The 21235-nt window shown below is 40.6% G+C and overlaps 2 protein-coding genes across 2 annotated transcripts in view; both read left to right on the top strand.

The window, feature by feature from the left end:
* Positions 1-9448, top strand: part of LOC123758327 (aldo-keto reductase family 1 member A1) — a 19677-nt gene extending 10229 nt beyond the window's left edge. Inside the window, exons 8-9 of the mRNA XM_045742600.2 lie at positions 409-506; positions 8253-9448. Of these exons, the coding sequence (XP_045598556.1) occupies positions 409-506; positions 8253-8286 (132 nt within the window). The 3' untranslated portion in view covers positions 8287-9448. The remainder of the gene's footprint in view (positions 1-408; positions 507-8252) is intronic.
* A 2756-nt stretch (positions 9449-12204) lies between these two features.
* LOC123758326 (aldo-keto reductase family 1 member A1-A) lies at positions 12205-21069 on the top strand. The gene is made up of 9 exons (XM_045742599.2): positions 12205-12363; positions 14351-14518; positions 16549-16666; positions 16899-16999; positions 17313-17385; positions 17912-18050; positions 18507-18669; positions 18951-19048; positions 19503-21069. Exons 1-9 carry the CDS (start codon positions 12289-12291, stop codon positions 19534-19536), a joined length of 969 nt encoding a protein of 322 aa, XP_045598555.1. The 5' UTR covers positions 12205-12288; the 3' UTR covers positions 19537-21069.
* Positions 21070-21235: the final 166 nt, after the last annotated feature.

Raw genomic sequence — 21235 nt, forward strand, 5'->3', positions numbered from 1 at the left:
TTGCGTAACTGCTTCGTGAATCAGGCCCCAGTCACTAAACTGAACATTTTATATATGTGGTGAACCAGCTACATATAGTTTAATCGCTCACTCCACACTCATAGTCATACACCCGCACATCCATCCTCCTAAGTACCTACCATATGAGGTTAGACGTTGCTATAGAGGGTTTGATGTTGTGCTGAAGACCTATCACCCTCTGAGGTGTTATTAAGGCAATAGTATAAGTGCTTACTGACCAACCAGCAAGTATACCTTAGCACTGAAACACTGTTTAGGGTTAAAGTAAACTTTTAAGAGTGTATACACAGGGAAATTGTGTATGTATTTAGTGAGAAGACTGACGTAGAGAATAAATAATATTTGCCAGAATCAGAACAGGAGAAGGACTAATATCTGTTCTCGCAGGTGTTCGACTTCGAGCTCACCAGTGACGACATGGCAGCCCTGGAAGCATTGGATCGAGGCAGAGACGGAAAAATATACGTCTATGAGCCTGTGAAAAGGTGAGCTCGCTCTCTCTAACTTTTTCTTTACATATGTGGGTACAGAAGTAGACGTCTTCTGACTCCTGTTGGCAGGCTGAGAGCTTTCTTTTCCCATAGTGAAAGTGTGTATCATGTGTGCTCTGTGCATTGGATCTATATATCTATAACTGCTAAGACATTACTGGTCATCTCTTAAGAAGCAGCCCACAAGAGCTGTGTAACGCTCTCTGTCTTTCTCTGTCTCTCTGTCCGAGATTAAACTTGGTCTGCTGGAGTGTTCAGTTCAGCCGGCCAAGCATGCCAGCTACTCACAATAGCTACCAACAAGGTGAAATGCTTAGAGCAACAGCAACAAATCATGAGGAGATCTTGCCAGATGTAGGTTGTATCTGATCTCTACCTGGTGGTGCAGAGAAGTCAGAGTAATCGGTTCATCAAATGTATTGAGAGGGCTAGTTATAGAGCGGAGGATCCGTTTTTGGGACCGAGTCGGCAAAAGTTTAAAAATGATTTCCCAGAAACACCATGTGCTTAACATACGAATATATTCATTAAATTAAACAAAAACGAAAATGTATGCACACATGGAAGTGGGATAATTGTCTCTACTTTAAAAGGTGTCACGGACACATTTAAGCACAATGTCGTCTCTAGCCGACGATACCCAAGTGACGCAACACAACCTAACTTAACACTGTTAATATAACACCCCGAGCAATAGCGGCTGAGTAACATCAGTACCGTATGCAAGGGACAATTTGGAGCTCGGGGGAATTATTTGCATGCACATAAGACACGTGCATGCATAAAGTATTTTAAATACGTATTTTATTTCTCAATTACATATATAAAGTAGGTTAGGTGTGGAGCCGGAAGCTCCGCGACCGTGAATGCCATCATGTCCAAAGATGTTGAAGAGTGGTTAAAAGCACAACAATCACCTTCTGTGGTTGTTCAATAAATCTCTGAACTGTATGTTTGACAGATCTCTCACCCTGTCCATGGAGGACAGAAGAAAATGTATATATGCAGGTTAGCATTGTAAATGTGTGGCCACGTCTGTGGTAGAAAATAATAATAATAAAAATAATAAAAAGAATGGTTCAGCCAAATAAGTAACTTAGTGACACGTGTTATGTCCAAAAACAGTTTTAATAAAAAACAAATAAAAAAATTGACCTCATACATAATGAAATGGGTAGCTTTATCATTTCATAAGAAAAAAATTAGAGAAAATATAATAATTCTGGAAAACTTGGCTTATTAGGCAAATCGGGCCTTGCATAGTAGGCCGAGAAGTGCATTCTGGCTACTAGGTACGACATATATATATATATATATATATATATATATATATATATATATATATATATATATATATATATATATATATATATATATATATATATATATATACAGTATATGTGTGTGTGTGTGTTGTGACAATAATCTCCTTCAAGAGATTGAGCCTGCTCTTCCCTCCAAAATTACGTCTTCACAACTATATAAAAGACTATGGAAGAAATGTCCAACAACGACAACAAACACCAGCAAGGCTTGCCAGGGTGAGCAGAAACGTATGCAACCAGCCACCTGTTCGAACTCCAACCACCAAACTACCCGTTGATCGCTACGACTCCGCTGATTGGTCGCCGGTCTGGCTGCACCTGCCTCGCCCCCCCCCCAATACTACCCGATGTCTGGGGTCGCCCCAACATCAGTCTTCAGAATGTTCCGTGCTTTCGTAGCCAGCACACCTCCCAGCTAGACTCTAGAGTGTACTGAGAGAGGTGGTGGCTTTAAGCCAATATTCCAGCACCTCCCACTTACTGTTGTATTGCACTTCTTGTTATTTTGCCTTAACGTAACTTTTCATTTTGTCATTTAAGAATTCTTATTATTTTGATTCATTGATTTTATTATAAGAATTTGTTTGTGCATTATTTTCATGTTTTGATTTATTTAACGTCATTAAAATTTCATTGTTAAAGTTTTACTTGTGTTTTGTGTGTCTTCTCCTTACCTTACCACAGACGAAGTTCCAGTTTTTCTATTTTTTTTTATAACTATGTGACGAGGCCATACCCCTAGCCTTAAACAGCCGAACACCAACGCGTTACCGTCACAAGTTTTATGGGGGCCTGTCCTAGGAGCTTCACTCAGGTACTGGTGCCAAGTGGTAATTTATGGTAAGCGTATTTAACTCTGTTAACGTAGCTTTACTATTTTTCATTCAATTTCATTTTTTATAAGGTGCGGTGTATTGTGCATTACGAGAGTAACATATAGTGAAGGTGAGACAACTTTGGATTACGTGGTGACTGTAGGCCTCAGTCATACTCTTAATTGGTCATCTCTCCCTCCATGTTATTACTCGTATTTACCATCTATGTCCCTTGAATATTTCTCATTCTGACAGATCATCATATTGGTACCCTGGTACTGTGGTCTGCCCCGGGTCAAGAGTACCCAATCTTCTGCAATCTGACTGTAGGAGGACAAAGAGGGCCATAGTTCCTCTAGCTCGAACTTTAGTTGCTGAATTGGGACCTCAGCAGCAGTTCTCGTCACCAGTTGACACCTCGCACCCCTACACGTCAGTCAGAGATGATGATACATACAACGGTAGGGAATTAGCTTATTTTTTCAGAGCACAAAAGTTCGCTAATTCTGTAAGTATCATATTAAATTCAGTAGGAAAAACTTGCTTTATGTCCTATAGAGACTTGGCAAGGTATGCCTACATCCTTGGACTACCAATTTTACTTTTGAAGCATTTAACTGTTTCATTTGTTTTCGAAACTTTGTTTCATTTGTTAGTAGGATTTTCTTGCCCTTATTCTCTTACATGAGTACCGGGTACAAGATTTCCTGCGCCCTTGATTTAATTTAATCATTTAATATCTTTCACTTAACGTTAATTGTTAAAGATCACACAGGATAGGTACCAGTTGCCACGTTGTCCTGTTTCTGACATTTCATTATTGAACATTCGTGTACCTTTATTTGCTAATTTCACCATGTTTCGTCTCCAAACTTTCCGTGCAAATCCAGCAGGTGAAATAGGGACTTTAAGTCGTGCCAAGAGGACTGAACTACAAACTCTTGCACATGAGTATCAACTAGAAGTTCCCTACCAAGCCAACAAAAATGACCTACACAACCTGTTGCTGGATTACTATTTAGAGCAAGGTAAGATAGACTCTGAAACTCATGAAACTTACTATATTGCAGATAAAACTGATTTGGCAACGCTGAAACTCAAACTAGAGCTGGCCAAGATTGAACGTGAGCAGCAAAGGGAAGCCCGCGAACAGCAAAGGGAAGCAGCTGACATACGAAGGGAAGAAATCACCCTCAGAGAACGTGAAGCTGCCTTGAGGAGAGAAGAACACGAACGTGGACTCGCCCTCCAGGAACGTGAGGTTGCACTACTCCAGGAGCGGGAACGAGTACAGCTTGAAACCAAACGACGCGAGTTGGAGATGCAACGCGAACATGACAAGCAACAAGCGACTCTGGCTCTAGAGTGTCGTCAACGGGAATACACGTTGGAAACTTCACACCTCGCTCAACGCCAGCAAGCTACTGCCAATCTTCCCGTCAGTTTTAATATATCACATGCAAGTAAGTTAATGCCATCCTTTGTAGAAGCAGAAGTTGATGTGTTCTTTACCACCTTTGAAACCCTTGCTAATCAACTCAGTTGGCCTGTCGACCAATGGGCCACACTTCTCAGAGTCCATCTTACAGGTAGAGCTGCAGTCACACTCAGTACTTTGGCGTCTGAGAATGACTACTACACTCTGAAACAAGCAGTGTTGGACGCCTACCTCCTCTCTACTGAAAGTTATAGAAGGAAATTTCGTGACCACCTGAAGGCAAGTACCACTACCTTCCTTGAGTTTGCTAACACGAAACGGAGGTATTTCATGAAATGGCTGGAAGCAGCACATGTCTCTACTTTTACAGAACTCGTCAACCTGATGCTTGTTGAAGAATTCTTGAGACGTGTGCCGCCTCCTGTCCGCCTCTACTTAGCAGATAAAGAAGAAACCGACTACCTGAAGTGTGCTAAGTCGGCTGACACTTACAGCCTCATCCACCGGCTGACACCTGAACCATCCTCCAGTAAGAAGTCGTGGTACAGTTACGAGAAGGTGAGCCCCGATCAAGCTGGTTCACAACTGTACTGCAAGTATTGTAGACTCTATGGACATACCATAGACAAGTGTGGTAAGTCTCAATACAAGGGAACCACTGACCAACAACGACCCAAACCAACTCCTCCTAAGTCCGGTAAGCCTGTGATGAATGTTGGTGTTGATGTTAATGATCTTTCTCTTTTCAGTAACCACCTGTATACTGGAACTGTCTCTGCCAACGGTTCAAATCCGGAGGGACGTTTCAAATTGAAGATCTTGAGGGACACAGCGGCTCTACAATCGATCATCTTGAAGTCGGCTGTGCCCAACATAGTCTACACCGGGGAAACGGTCTTCATCACTGACCTCACTGCTACTACTCCATACCCTCTCGCCAGAGTCCACCTGGATTGTCCCTACGTGAACGGGGAAGTCCAAGTCGCCGTCAGGGAAAAGCCTTTTCCCATGCCTGGAGTGCAACTTCTCCTAGGCAACGACTTGGCAGAAGACCTGCAACCGACCAACCTGATCGTCATGGACAAACCCCAGGTGTGTAACTCTGTGCCGAGAAACCCTATTCTCGAGTATGTTCCAGCAGAGGTTCAAGAGAGTGATGAAGTTTCTCCTCCGGTTCTCGTGACCACCCGTGCACAAGCCGCACGTCCACAGCCAGCTGACTCTACTGCTACCGCTGTCCCTCAAGACCCTCAGAAACTACCCCCGCATCTGACCAAGTTGGAGTTCCGTAAGTTGCAGAGGGAAGATCTTACTTTAACACCATTGTTTTTCCAGGCTGAGACTCAACCCGACAGTATTCCTGGGTTCTTCCTAGAGAACGACTTGCTCTACCGCAGATATAGACCCAGTAAACTGAAGGAGGAGGACGATTGGGCCAACACCGAACAACTTGTGATTCCCACCAGCCTGCGGCCCACTATTCTACACCTGGCCCATGGAGCATTCTCCCACTACGGCTTCAACAAGACTTACCATGGGATTCGCCAAGACTACTACTGGCCAGGTATGGTAAATAACGTCAAACAGTACGTAAAACAGTGTCATACATGTCAGATGGCAGGCAAACCGAACGTCTCCATTCCCAGAGCACCACTGATTCCCATACAGGTGCCTGCGGAACCTTTCCACAGACTCATAATAGACTGTGTCGGTCCTTTACCTCGGACCAGTTCAGGTAACGCCTACATCCTAACCATCCTGTGTCCTACCACCAGATTTCCCATAGCAGTTCCAGTGAAGAACATCACGGCTGCTACGGTTATCAAACATCTATTGAAGATCTTCACTCAATACGGATTTCCCAGGGAGATTCAAAGTGACTGTGGCACCAACTTCACCAGTGATCTCTTCAAAAGGACACTGGAGGAGTTCAACATCAAACAGGTATTGTCCAGCCCCTATCATCCTGCTTCACAGGGTTCTCTTGAACGTAGTCATCAGACCATCAAAGCACTCTTGAAAAAGTTTTGTAGTGAAACCTCAAAGGATTGGGATAAGCAGATTGACCTAATAATGTGTATTTTCAGAAGTCTCCCCAATGAGTCCCTAGGAGTATCTCCTTATGAGATGCTCTACGGCCGTAAGTGCCGTACTCCCCTTAAGGCTTTCAAAGACTCTCTCAGAGATGCCACCTTCAGTGAGCATCAGAATGTGCCCCAGTTTCTTCAAAACCTTCAACACATTCTAGAGAGAGTCCACCGCTTTGCTCATGATAATCTATTGAAAGCCCAGGTGAGAATGAAGACTCATTACGACCAGACCAGCAAAGTAAGAAAATTCAAGCCGGGAGACTTCGTCCTTGCTTATTTCCCTATCCCAGGTTCACCTTTACAAAACAGATTTTCAGGACCCTACTGCGTCAAAGAGTGCAGGAATAATAATAATTATGTGATAGAGACTCCAGATAGGCGGCGGAAGACCCAGCTGTGCCACGTCAACCTCCTGAAGCAATATAATGGTACTCCTCCCACTGTCTTGACTAATTATTCCACATTCACAGAACCCTACATCCACAGTGAGACCTTCCCAGCTTCTCCTCCCGAAAGCACTGACAAGGAGTCAGCGCTTTCTAATTCCAAAATCCTTAATGATCTTCCCAAATGCTTTCAGGATAATACTCGTGCTCCTATGCCCTCTTCTAATTCCACTCTCACCTCGTCAGATAAGCCCTACATCCTCCATGTCGACGCCAATGGTACCGACGATGGTGGTGTCGTGATGCAGCAACGAGGCGAGAAGAATACACCTGTCAGCGACTACTGCTACAAGGAACGACGGAACAATTGGCAAGGAGCTACTCTTCCTCATCCTGAAGCTTCAGCACTTCACTCCACACCTGAAAAGTGCTCGGTCCACCATCAATACGGACCACACCACCCTACACCTCCTGCAGCACGCCCACTTCTCATCTCAACGTCTTCTACTATGGGCTTGCTAACTGCAGAAATTCAACCTGGAGACACGCTATACCAAGAGTCTGACAACATCTTAGCCCATGATCTCTCCAGAGTTTATGAAGTAGAAGCAACTCCATCCATTACTCCACCACATAACGACGTACTTCTTCCAGAACCGCAGGCTTCGGGGGAGAGTTGTGACAATAATCTCCTTCAAGAGATTGAGCCTGCTCTTCCCTCCAAAATTACGTCTTCACAACTATATAAAAGACTATGGAAGAAATGTCCAACAACGACAACAAACACCAGCAAGGCTTGCCAGGGTGAGCAGAAACGTATGCAACCAGCCACCTGTTCGAACTCCAACCACCAAACTACCCGTTGATCGCTACGACTCCGCTGATTGGTCGCCGGTCTGGCTGCACCTGCCTCGCCCCCCCCCCCAATACTACCCGATGTCTGGGGTCGCCCCAACATCAGTCTTCAGAATGTTCCGTGCTTTCGTAGCCAGCACACCTCCCAGCTAGACTCTAGAGTGTACTGAGAGAGGTGGTGGCTTTAAGCCAATATTCCAGCACCTCCCACTTACTGTTGTATTGCACTTCTTGTTATTTTGCCTTAACGTAACTTTTCATTTTGTCATTTAAGAATTCTTATTATTTTGATTCATTGATTTTATTATAAGAATTTGTTTGTGCATTATTTTCATGTTTTGATTTATTTAACGTCATTAAAATTTCATTGTTAAAGTTTTACTTGTGTTTTGTGTGTCTTCTCCTTACCTTACCACAGACGAAGTTCCAGTTTTTCTATTTTTTTTTATAACTATGTGACGAGGCCATACCCCTAGCCTTAAACAGCCGAACACCAACGCGTTACCGTCACAGTGTAAATCACGAAAATTAACACGTAATGAAAAATGTGAGTGTCAGACCACGGAGGAAGAATTGAAACAGGAATTTCCTTAAGTACTTTCGTATATTAATACATCTTCAGAAGGAATGAAGTTGGAAGGAAGGAACATTCCTTCTGAAGATGTATTAATATACGAAAGTACTTAAGGAAATTCCTGTTTCAGTTCTTCCTCCGTGGTCTGACACTGTCTCATATATATATATATATATATATATATATATATATATATATATATAATAAAAGTGACAATATCAGTATAAAACATTACATAATGTGTAAATTTTTTTCAGCCATCCTGAATATCCGTTCCATATCCCATATTAGAAAACATACAACAACTGCAGGAGCTTCGTGACTGAAGAACCACCTTAGTACTACATGTAACATCATCTGAGGACTATATGTAGCACCATATGAAACACTGTCCGAAGACTACCCGTAGCACCATATGAAAGACTATCCGAAGACTGCCCGTAGCACCATATGAAAGACTATCTGAAGACTACCTGTAGCGCCATTTGATGGATCATCTGCATCAATAGTTTTATTCAACATGCTCAAAAATGTATTATAAATAATAAAATTCATTTTGAGTTCATACGAAAAAAACAGCCCGTCCTTCAAAAATGGGGAGGTAAATAAATAATAAATAAATAAATTTTTATTCAGGTAAGGTACAAGGTGTGATACAAAGTTGATGGATTTATAGATAGAGCTAGTACATACAATGCCTAAAACCACTATTACGCAAAGCATTTCGGACAGGAAAACATTAAAGACTAAAACTTAATACTAATTGAGTTTAAAGTATAAAATGTGTTGAGAACAAATACAAATAAAAATAAGAAAGGGGGAACATGGCTGTAACAGCCATGTTCATGTAAATGTAATAGCCCCATAAGTGCAATTAGGTACTATGCACGACAGTCAGGAATTGTACTTATTTACACTTATATTAAATCGTACTGTCAAATATATTGTGAATATTTGAGTTTACCTGAAAATCTGAATAGAAAACCACGACCTAACCTAACCGTCTTAGTTTTTGATGATAAGCATTTTATTGTTTCTTAATTACAATTACTACTTAACCTGTAGCTGTATTGATTATACAGTTTTATATAACAAATAAAACAAAACTAAAATATGTTAATAAATTGTAAAGTAACTCAGAATATTTTCAAATTTTGTATAAAATCTCTATTTAATAAAACTGAAAAAAATCCTGATATTTAAAACTTGTGATCAGTGAACTGAATATCAAAACTTCAACCTATAAAAGAATTATGTTTACGTCTGGTATCATACTACTTGTGTAAAGGAGGAAATGTAGATGTTTTTTTCTCTGAATGTTTATTAATATGTTTATTGTTTGTGATGTGTGTATATGTATGTATTAACACGATGTACTGAACGGGGTGAGAATAGCTTGTGCTACCTCATCCCTATGTGTGTATTTTACCTCAATAAACTTATTTCAATTTCATCCTATAATTCAGAGTGTCTTAACAGAAAACGAGGAGAATAAATGGGGTGATAAATGTAACAATCCCATAAGTGCAATTAAGTATTACGTATGACAGTCAGGAGATGTACTTATTATACTAAGTATTAAAACGTACTGTCAATTCGGAGGAAGGGTTGCAGCCGAAAAAAAAATATTCCGAGAGGGTGTACAGATGAAGAATAAATAGCTTGCTGAGAGTTGTTGAAGTCGAAGAACCAGAGTCGGCAACCTGTCCTCTTAAAAAGAACGTCGCTTTTGGCCGTATGGCCGAATTTGGACGTAATTTGAAAATGAAAATAAATTTGGGATTTTTTTCAACAACAGTAAGTTAAGGGTCCTCTGATAGGTTAGGTGGGCAGGAAATTCTCATTAAATTTCAAACCGTTATGAAAAACGTGAATTGAAAGTCATCTATTCTAACCTTACAGAGTCGGCCGGTCGACTCAAACAGAAAACGGAACAGTACGTCACTTTTGTGAGTCGATTTCATTTCAAATTACGTCCAAATTTGGCCATAGTGCGCATACGAGCGAAAAGTGACGTTGTTTTTAAGAGGACGGGTTGCATGCGTTAATGTTCGAAGCCTAACCTTATTCAGAATAAATCTAACATTAGCTACCACAACCTCAATCTGCTACGAAAATTGTTTATTGACCATCTAACAAGAGTACTTTAGTTGTGGACATAACCACGATTAAATTACACCCGGTATATGTTCACCATGATGTATATATCCAATGGGCTAAAAATAATCAAGCAATACTGCGTACTTAATAGGTTCATCTAATCTTATCAAGAGTGCTGGTTACTCTGGGTCTCAAATGAGTAATCAAGTGGCGCCTTAATTTTTATTTTAGATAAATGCATGATCAAGGTGATAATGCCATATTGTACCAAGAGACGAAAGCGGCACTTCTCAGCACCGTGGGAAATCACCACTTTTCACTTTTCACCATACTTTCTCATCCAAGAAGATAATTGAAGGTTAACCAAAGTTTCGGCTTGAAGCAAAGTTTTTTTTTAAGCAAGCCTGGATGGATGACTAGTACTTCCACTGGGAGAGTGACTGTAGCCCTTCCACAACAGCCCACTACATAGGTGTGACTGTAGCCCTTCCACAACAGCCCACTACATAGGTGTGACTGTAGCCCTTCCACAACAGCCCACTACATAGGTGTGACTGTAGCCCTTCCACGACAGCCCACTACATAGGTGTAACTGTAGCCCTTCCGCAACAGCCCACTACATAGGTGTGACTGTAGCCCTTCCGCAACAGCCCACTACATAGGTATGACTGTAGCCCTTCCACAACAGCCCACTACATAGGTATGACTGTAGCCCTTCCACAACAGCCCACTACATAGGTATGACTGTAGCCCTTCCACAACAGCCCACTACATAGGTGTGACTGTAGCCCTTCCGCAACAGCCCACTACATAGGTGTGACTGTAGCCCTTCCACAACAGCCCACTACATAGGTGTGACTGTAGCCCTTCCACAACAGCCCAGTAAGTGGATGTGACTCGCCCATTCCCAGCCGGGTACTGAGCGGTGCGACTCTAGCCCCCTTCCACTACCGTCAACTGGATGGGAATTAGGTCCATAATAACCGAAATGACATAACTTGTTATAATGATATATGAATTGTACTAATTTCGTTTAAACTTCTGAAGGCTAGTATTTGTAATTTAAGGAAAATAAAACAATTAGATAAAGGATCACGATTATGCAATATATAACCTTCCTGACACGTCATCACGCATCAGACAAGAATAACACCACATTTAATTATTTGGCAAACAACCATGTTTAGTAAAGTCATTATGTCCATGGGGTAGCCCCAAGGTTGGGGTGGCTCTGGCAGCTGATAAACGACAGCTGTATGTACTGTACACAAAGAGGTATACCCCCATTTTTCGGTGCATATATAAACCGAGTTTACTTTCGACCTGGACTATGTTCATGGCTAAAGTGTACTTGTTGGTTGGTCAATAAGCTTGTGGCATCGCCTTAATAACCATCGTGCAGTACATAGGCCTCTAAGTCTAACGCCAAACGAAACTAATAAATCTGAGTGTAGCCTACTATTATGAGAGCATAAATGTACTTAGCTCTTAACATAGTTATCCATATAAATTTATATTAGCCACTGTATTGATATGATCATATTTCACGTAAAAACCAAAGCTTAATAATCATATATTTACTTTTGTAAATAAAGATCAATATAACAAAGTTTCGAGTGAAAGATGCTCGTCCCCCGAGACATTCCGGGGAGTCTGTTGTTAATGTCACTCAAACAGTTAAGTCTTTGTGTCAACTGTTAGGCCACGCGGGTGGTATTGAGTGGGACACGGACGGCATTAAACTTGTTATCTTTTATGTAAGTTTAAAATGCAGGAATAACACCAGTGAAAACTGTCTATTTGAACTCCGATCTATGATTAATTTGAAAAATGTGCCATACTCCATCTAAAAATGGAGTTTTCTTCAGGCTTCAGCTGTGTATACCCTTCGTAGATTGGAAAGTAAACTATAGTACCTTAAATAACCGTCGCTATTGATACGTCCAACACCTTACTTAAACCATAATTAGTATTCCATTTAAATGTCATTAGTGTCCCCTTCCCCCCCCCCCTCGCACTTCTCCAAATGGTCATCCTCTCCTCCCTATGACCACCGATCCATACTGGTGTGGCCTGGTAACTAACCAGCACTTCTCTGATAAGCCTTGCTCAAGCACTGGTAAGTAGTCTGCCCTGTACCCTCGAGGAGGTTGGACGTGTGCAGCCGACTGTGTACTGCCGTTGTTATCCAAGATGTCGACTAAGGTGCCAACAATCACCATGACAGACGGGAGGAAGATGCCGGCCGTGGGCCTCGGCACCTGGATGGTAAGACACATCTAGAAGGTTAAAAAGTTTACTATGTAAATGAATGGTTTAAATTTTATTAAAGGTTCCAATAGTTAGGATGCTTGACTTGTTTTATGGGTAAAATGTATGCAACTACAAAAATCCATTTATGTATGCTTCGAGAAGAGCAGTTACTGACACTCAAAGGCCAGAAAGAAGGATTATAAAAAGCTATGACATGTTTAGGACCGAGAATTATATGTACGGGCAGCATAAAATATCCACTAGACAGAGTGACATTGTCATTGCCGGAATTAGGTTGAGATATCGATATCTATGGCAGGTGGCTGCAAGTAAAGACTCCCCCAGTGGGGAACATTCCAACTGTAAACTATGTGAACAAGAGCTGGGACAAACTCTCCAGCACTATGTGATTGTCCTGTTCTCAGTTATTTCAGACCAATGGTATGAGGTACTTTTGAGCTCTGTAATTACTTCATACACTCAGGACTATTGAAAGATATTCTTGTGCTGTGCCCAGAGTTTGCTAGTGGAGGGAGAACAAAACATTGATGATTCTCATCATTAGCATGATATTCTTCGTTTGAAACTTTTAGTAATGAACAACTATTTTCATGATAATGCTAAATTTTAATTTGTGTAATTCTCAGACTGTAGGCTTATGACAAATTATCCTTAGATAGGTTACCTGTTTGTAAAATTCAATAAGCCAAATTTATGTGGTGTAATAAATAACATAAGATAGACTTAGGGTTAACCATTGACACTGTCCTAGATACTAGGTCCTTCAAGGGCCGCCACGAGGAGGTTGGCAAATTCAACACACGCACATGATGTGTACAGAAGTAATTGAGTTTCGCAAGGTCGCCAAATTGGAGAAGATGATCAGTGGCGCTGTCTTGAACTTTGTTTCATGTGAAATTCGTTTTCCTACCTCGATAAAATGTGGGTCGGATTTAGAGCAGTCCGGAATGTTCTTAGAAAGTGTTACTCCTCCACGGACAACGAATTAACAGAACAAATTCAAAGACAGGACAAAAATTATAATAGTTAACAAATGTACTACATAAAGCAGTGGTGTGGTGGAGGTAGACTCCATACACAGTTTCAAATGTAGAATTGATAGAGATCAGTAGGCTCAAGGAACTGGACACCAGTTGATTGACGGTTGAGAGGCGGGACCAAAGAGCCAAAGCTCAACCCCCGCAAGCACAACTGGATGAGTACAAAAGCTCGTGGCCGACTAAAAAGACCTAGCGGACAGTTCAGTTTAACTTATAAATCACGTCTCCTCAGGAGTCAGGTCAAGGTGTTTACTGTATATGAGAAACCATTATATTCCACTCTTTTTTCCTTCACTTGAACGACGATTCACTTCATGTGTTATATTTCCTGAAGGAGGGAGGGGGGGGGGGAGGGAGAAACATGTATCTTCGGCGAGTGATTTAGTGAGGCGCGCTTGAATTAATCAGCTGATTTATTCATGGTTAGAATAAAGTGGGCATTGGAGTGCTGTTATCCTTATCTCTCCTTGGGGTGTCATTCAGACTGATGGCTAGTTGAATATACGTTGACTCGGTTACAGCAGAAGCACTTATGCCTTGTGATAGAATGGGTACAAGGAAGGAAAGGTTTCCATTTGATTTTCCCCATTGACGGGAACAGGAAACCTGTTAGGCATATCGAAGCTCTCCTATGCCAATGTCTGTCTAGTTAACCAGAAGGCACTACGGGCTCACCATAGCCCGTGCTACTTGGAACTTTATGTTCCAGGTAGCGAATCTTTAACAACAACAACAACAGTTAACCAGGAAAATCTGACCAGCAGACATCACTGGAGACATAATAATTGTATCAACTCTGGAAAATAGATTGTATGGCAATGACGTGTAAACACAACTGAGAGACACACTTGCACATGGACTCGTGTAAGAGCAAATAGACGGACACAATACCAACATTTTGATCATGTTATCACTTACGTGTTCCTCCCCTCCTGCGCCAGGCCCGAGACGAGGAGATGCGGGCGGCGCTGACCGTGGCCCTGGAGTGTGGCTATCGTCATGTTGACACAGCCTATTACTACCAGAACGAGAAGGTGATTGGCCAGGTGCTTCATGAGTGGCTCTCCAGCGGCAAGGTCACCAGAGAGGAGCTCTTCATCACCACTAAGGTCAGCTGCGCCAATGCTCAGTTCCATTGTCACGTTATTTTAAATGCAACTCTTTTTATAATTTTAAATTAACAAATATATATATAATTTGTTTGCCTCCTCGAAGCTATATTATTAAGCTCACTCTTTTTTTATTTATATTTTTCAAGGTAAGTGCTTACATAACCATCGTTCAACAACCCGTCCTCTTAAAAATAACGTCACTTTTGTCTCGTATGCGCACTATGGCCCAATTTGGACGTAATTTGAAATGAAATCATCAAAAGTGACGTTCTGTTCCGTTTTCTATTTGAGTCGTCCAGCGTACGCGCTGAGGCTATAAGAGGACACTTTAAATTAACGTTTTTCATAACGTTTTGAAACTTTATGAGAATTTCCTGCCCACCTAACCTATCAGAGGACCCTTAACTTACTGTTGTTGAAAAAAAATCCAAAATTTATTTTCATTTTTTTTCATTTTCAAATTACGTCCAAATTCGGCCATACGGGCAAACGGCCAAAAGCGACGTTCTTTTTAAGAGGACAGGTTGATGAAAGTCATAAGGGAGACAAGTGTCTACATATTTTTCATATTATCGTAATCAGATCATTCTGCATTTATGCAGGTACCCTAGACTATGTGAAGGATTACACAGGGCGTGACACGAGCTACATATGAAATTCTAAGAATCTCCATCTCGCAGAATGGACAGTCACACATGCATAAAACACACATAAACTTGAGCAAGTATTCATTAATATCCACGAGGATACAGAAGAAAAAATTAATATCCAGATATATAAAATTATTGTTTAGTTTGAAGTTTCAGATGTAAAAATATACTTATTTGTTTACAAAGGCAGAAGTCACACTTGTATTTTGGAAGGTGGTGACGTGAAACGCGACTCAAACACCTTTAAATAGTAGGAAATGTTCTTGTTCTGCAGAATTGCTATTCGTAAGAACAAACCAAGGGTAAACCTTGGGAAAAGCTGAGGTAAACCTAACGTAAAGTACCTTGAACGTTAAGGGGATCAGTATTGTTAAGTAACACGGAACTTCTACACTTATTAGAAAAGCTTGTAAACGATACGTGCCAAGTAATGTGTGGGGGGGGGGGGACACTCGCTTGCCTGCTGTCATTTAGACTAATATGCGCCTGGGCCTTCCATGTAGAGCCCCTGATGCATCTGGAATCAGCCAAACCCCAAGTCGACCACATCTATCCTCATGCCAAAATAAATACAATCACATACCGACCCTAAAAACTACGCGTCAAATAAAACGATCGCTGCAACAAAAGGCTTAGTGATGCATATATATCCCTTATCAGTACTCTGCCTCTCGAACCGCTGACCAGTAGACAAGGAGCAGGGTTAATTATACCCTGACACTATCTCTCCCACTAAAATCACCTCCTCTCAAGTTATTCGTCTTTTGTGCCTACTGCCCCTCTCTCCCACTGCGTATTTTTGCATTGTGTAAGTCCAAGGAATTATACTCCAAGATTTGTATGCAGCTTCTCGCTGTATATACACTGAGAGGTTACTTTAGAATTTGAATAGGTTCAGGACAAAAGTATGCCTGCTGGTCAATAAGGACTCGTGTGGCAAGCCTAACACCGACCCAAACATTATTCCAGACGTACATCAGTAGGTGAAGCCCACTTTCCTGTATATATATTTTGAATGTGTACTTTAATTTCAACTTATGTTCACTACGATAAACTATTCCTACTGGTTGTTAAGCTTTAAGTCCAAAAGTAAATTAAACCTTTTTTTCCTCTATCCCACACAACACAAGAATGCACAGAGAGGAAAAGCCAAGGAAAACGGGAAGTTAGCAGTAAATGCAAGCTATTCTACAAACTCAAGAATATAGTGCCAATATAATTAAGGGTTTTTAAGGAATTTGCAGAGCTGAATAACCATTTTTCTGTCAGAAAAGTAATCAATAGGATTCCATAATCAGTCCTGCTAACACCAGAATTTATTATCAACACAACAAATTAAGTTGTATAGCTGAATGGCCGTTCTTTCTGTCCTGACAGCTTCCAGAAATAGGGATCCGAGCGAGTGATGTGTCAAGGTTTTTGAAGAAGTCACTGGAGTGGCTGCAGCTGACCTATGTTGACCTATACCTCGTCCACAAGCCTTACAGCTTTCTTGGTGAGTCAAATACAAATGATCATGACTTAAGCATGTACTTGCTGGTTCGTCAGTAAGCTATTGTTGCGGTCGTCATAACCCTTCAGAGGTTGATAGGCCTCAAGCCTAACACCAAATGTTAGGAATGACAATGTAACTTTAACGTGAAACCATTAGTGTAATTCCCCCATTGACACTAAGATTTGGATCCACTATAGTAGCCCTCATATTAATGGTCCACATCTTAATACAGGGAAAGATGACGATGATATCAACCCAGTGGGGCGGGAAGGCGACGCTGGCCTAGACTTGACAACAAACATTGAAGATGTTTGGAAAGCCATGGAAGAACAGGTAAGCTACGTGTGAATGACTGACATGAGGACGTAAGTCAGTTAGTTATCTGGATGAAGCACTAAGCTAGTATAATTACATACAACTTGAATGAGATCTGGGCTATAAAAACTAAGTGACGGAAATACCAATCCATTTTGACTTTCGGGAATCGAACGTCGATCTCGCAAGAAATGAGGCTGTCGATATAAGTACCGACCAGTCCGAGTAGATATAAGGAAAGGGAGAAAAATATAATAGTTGATTAGTGGGAACTTCTATAAGATATGAGAGAGAGAGAGTTAACGAAGCATGACACAGGTATCCTCAACAGGTGGATGCTGGGAGGGCAAAATCCATCGGTCTCTCCAACTTCAACAGTGTCCAGACCAAGCGGATCATGAAGAGTGAGACACAAATTCATCTCTTAGTAAAATATATATATTTATATATATATTAAGCTTTTTCTATATAATTCATATAGATTCCAAAATAATATCCGCAGTTCATCATTTGAACAAATATGGTATTCATATTAGTTATTTTTAAATTTGTTTATCATGAACTAAAGATTTTCATAAATATTGACAAAATTAATCAAGTATTCACAGAAAACGAATTATAAATCTGCACAGAAAACGAACCATAAATACTCATAGAAAATGACAAATTATGCAGGAACTAAACAAATTAATATTTTTACGTTTCTAAAATTACTATGCAATGTGTTTAACTTATTGTAATGTTCTTTAAAGATATATTATTTATAATTATTTTCGTAAATAATACATACTCATACATATAATACTTTATTTAATGTATATCCTGTATTTTATCTTTTAAACTTTTTTTCTTTTTAATATTAGATGATTTAGAGTAGTTTTTTTTTAATTTAACCAAAATAATTGCGTGTGTGTATGTGTGTGGTGGCAGTGTGTCGGGTGCCGCCAGCCAACATGCAGGTGGAGATACACGCCTACCACCAGCAGAAGGAGCTGAGGGCTCTCTACTCCAGCTTCGGCGTCTCTGTCTGTGCCTACGGCCCCATCGGCGCCCCCTACTTGTACTCAGCGTAGGTTATTCACCCCTCGACGCTACCAACGTCTTTTGTAGGGTCACGGCTGTTCAAGTGGTTAAGGTACCATGTACGCCAGTTTCATAGTGCTTCTGGCTGTCTGGGTTCGAGTCACTTCTGGGGTGTGGAGTTTTCAGTTTTCAGTTTCAAGCACACTATATATATATATATATATATATATATATATATATATATATATATATATATATATATATATATATATATATATATATATATATATATATTGTATGCTTTGTTTATGACATTAGTTTTTAGTAATCATTTTATTTATTTATACACTTAAAATTTAATTAATAATTATCAATTTTGATAAATATTTCAGACATGTTATCGTTGAAAATGGAATAGCTACTATAGGTCTTCTTTATACAGCTAAGTCATATTTAGTTTTTTAGTGTGAGCAAGATGGTTGAACATGTACTGTCTTCACAGGACCAGTGATCATCCAGCTCTCGTGAATAACCCGGTGGTGACAGCCATTGCCAGTCGTCTCAAGAGGACGCCTGGACAGGTTCTCATCCGTTTCCTCTTACAGCATGGCATGGCAGTCGTCCCTAAATCATCCAACCCAGAGCGCATCCGTCAGAACATTGAGGTGATATAGTCATTGTAAACATTAGCTTCGTCAAGTCTTTTTAAATCATTAGCCATCTTGATGTTCTTCATTCTAGGTATCTTTAATCATCGAGCAGTGACAATGAAGGTGGTAGTAAAGATGGTGGTGGAGGTGGAGAGTGTTGTGATGAAATATGTAAGTGTTGGATTCATTGCCTGTCAGCCGTCGTACAAGCCTGTTTTACAATTCTGTCTGCAAGCATACTGTATGCCCCTAAACTTCGGGACAAATTTCAGAAAAATGCAAAATTTTTCCTGTAGGTGTTCGACTTCAAGCTGACCAGTGAAGATATGTCAGCTCTTGAAGCACTGGACCGGGGCCCAGACGGAAAGATTTACTGCTTCGAGGATTGCAAAAGGTTCGTATTTTCTGTTCTCTGCTTCCCCCCACCACTCCTACACCCAAGCTCTCTCTCTCTCTCTCTCTCTCTCTCTCTCTCTCTCTCTCTCTCTCTCTCTCTCTCTCTCTCTCTCTCTCTCTCTCTCTCTCTCTCTCTCTCTCTCTTTCTATTTATATTTTTATGCTTAGGGTTACTAAAAGGTTAAAGGTTAAAAACACGTAAAATTTCTTAGCTTAAATTTGCACATTCTGAAATCTAATAAGGCTTACAAAATTGGTGCCAATTTGAAGCTGAGAACGACTGTGGCCATAAGGATAATAACAGTTCATAAACTAGACAGTGGATAGCTACAAAATTTCGTACACTAACAACCCCCCCCCCCCACCTCCCAATCATTTTCTACTCATTTTATCCTAATTTCCATTATCAATGGAATAATAAATATTAATATGGGAATATTTTGATTTTTCAGCCATCCTGAATATCCGTTCCACATCCCATTTTAACGTGTTTGTGAAAAGCTGATCATCACTGGACGTGAGTCCTGTTTTATCGTCTGACCCGCATCTGAGGACTGCCTGTTATACCATTTGAAGGATCCCCTTAAGGAATACCTGAAGGATCACGTGTGGGTTTTCTTCCAAATGTTTCAGAGATAATAATCATCACTGCACAAAAAGTTAAATAAAAATTGCCAATAAATGTTCAGAGCTCTATAACACGATATAATTACAACTTGAAGAAATGATAACATGAAAATATATAAAAGACTTAACAACCTATTTGCAAAGACGAGTTGGAGTATAAACAAAGGAATTGAGGACTCGAGCTGTTCAAATCAAGTCTCATTTAGCCAGTATGAATGTTTTCCAAGATCCAGTATAAAAGAGCAAGACGTCAGTTCAGTCTTGCCAGTGTAAGTGAAAGAGTGACTCTTGTACTTGTTACCCACGCAACACGGAGGATTTAATTTGTCGACTATTATTGTAAGGTAAGAAATACCCATGTGTTCACAGATTCGGTGTACTACGGTTTCGTGAGGTGTTGCCAGCGTATCTCGAACACTTTCAAATATGAACCAAGCCACTTTGAAAGATAAAGCTATGGTAGAAGGTCTCTTGCTAGAAATAAGTACCATTAATATGATAACTGATGAATTTAAAGGAAAAAACTATGTATGGGTAATTGTTCCTCAAAATTTTACGAATGCTTATACTAATATGAAAACATACAGCCAGAGAAATTGAATTTAACTAATTTTGTACGCATATTTTGTCTCTGAATGGGATTCGAGCGTGCGTAGGTAGGTCTGCTGCATCACGGAGCCGCACCAGGGTACACCTCGCCGGGTGCTGCGCGGCAAGCAGCTACGCCGCAACACTTTGCTAATTCACGTTATTGTAAATTTCTCTTTATAAGAAACGGGTGTTGTAGGGTTGTTAAGAGAGCTCCAACTTTGACCACCGGTTTGTAAAATCTTTAATTTACCAATTTTGTCACAGACAGGACGTAAGTAAAGAAGGCCAAGAAACCTACATCTATTCGTTACAACGCTCTTGTGGTGTTCGCCATATGTAGCCTAATGCCATTTTGGAGGATAGGATGGAATTAAGATATAATTAAATTGTGAGAAAAACAATTATTACACAGTATGCTAAAATTTATGAAGGCATCTTAGGGGTCAACTGCACCTTGGACGAGCACTGCCTGAGAGTGGGTTATTATAAAATGTCATCCACACTTCTGTAGAAATGAACATTCCATTCACCTTGTGAAGACTCGAACCGTGGACTGCGCTGGACCGACAGTCCAGTAGGTCGAAGCATATATCGACCGAACTATTGAGTAGTTTCTTTCCTTATTAAGGAAATTTTCCTTATTAAGACTACTCAATAGCTCGGTCGATAGAGCTTCGGCCTCACACAAGTGAGGTCCACGGTTCGAGTCTCCTAGAGCCCAGGGGAATGGAATGGGTTATAATGTTTTGTTATGTCTGAAAAGATACTCCAAATTAAAGGCCTTATAAAACATACTAAAAACTTTTATCATTTGAGTAATCATTGTATTCTGGTCCTCCGTATAATAATAATAAACTATTGTTATTATTATCCGACTGGCTGTGTATACCACCTGTGGTTCAGAATATTCCACACTTTCTCTACCCGGTCTTATTATTCTCTAACTTTCAGCGTAGGTATGGTGTTT

Source organism: Procambarus clarkii, chromosome 11, assembly GCF_040958095.1.
Source record: "Procambarus clarkii isolate CNS0578487 chromosome 11, FALCON_Pclarkii_2.0, whole genome shotgun sequence".
Lineage (NCBI taxonomy): Eukaryota > Metazoa > Arthropoda > Malacostraca > Decapoda > Cambaridae > Procambarus > Procambarus clarkii.

What these genes read in the sequence shown, in the direction of transcription:
- LOC123758326 (XM_045742599.2), top strand. Translation starts at nt 12,289, where the DNA reads ATGTCGACTAAGGTGCCAACAATCACCATGACAGACGGGAGGAAGATG. An exon ending in AGCTCTTCATCACCACTAAG is followed by an intron (nt 14,519 to 16,548) that starts GTCAGCTGCGCC and finishes CTGTCCTGACAG; the next exon opens with CTTCCAGAAATAGGGATCCG. An exon ending in GCCCCCTACTTGTACTCAGC is followed by an intron (nt 18,051 to 18,506) that starts GTAGGTTATTCA and finishes CTGTCTTCACAG; the next exon opens with GACCAGTGATCATCCAGCTC.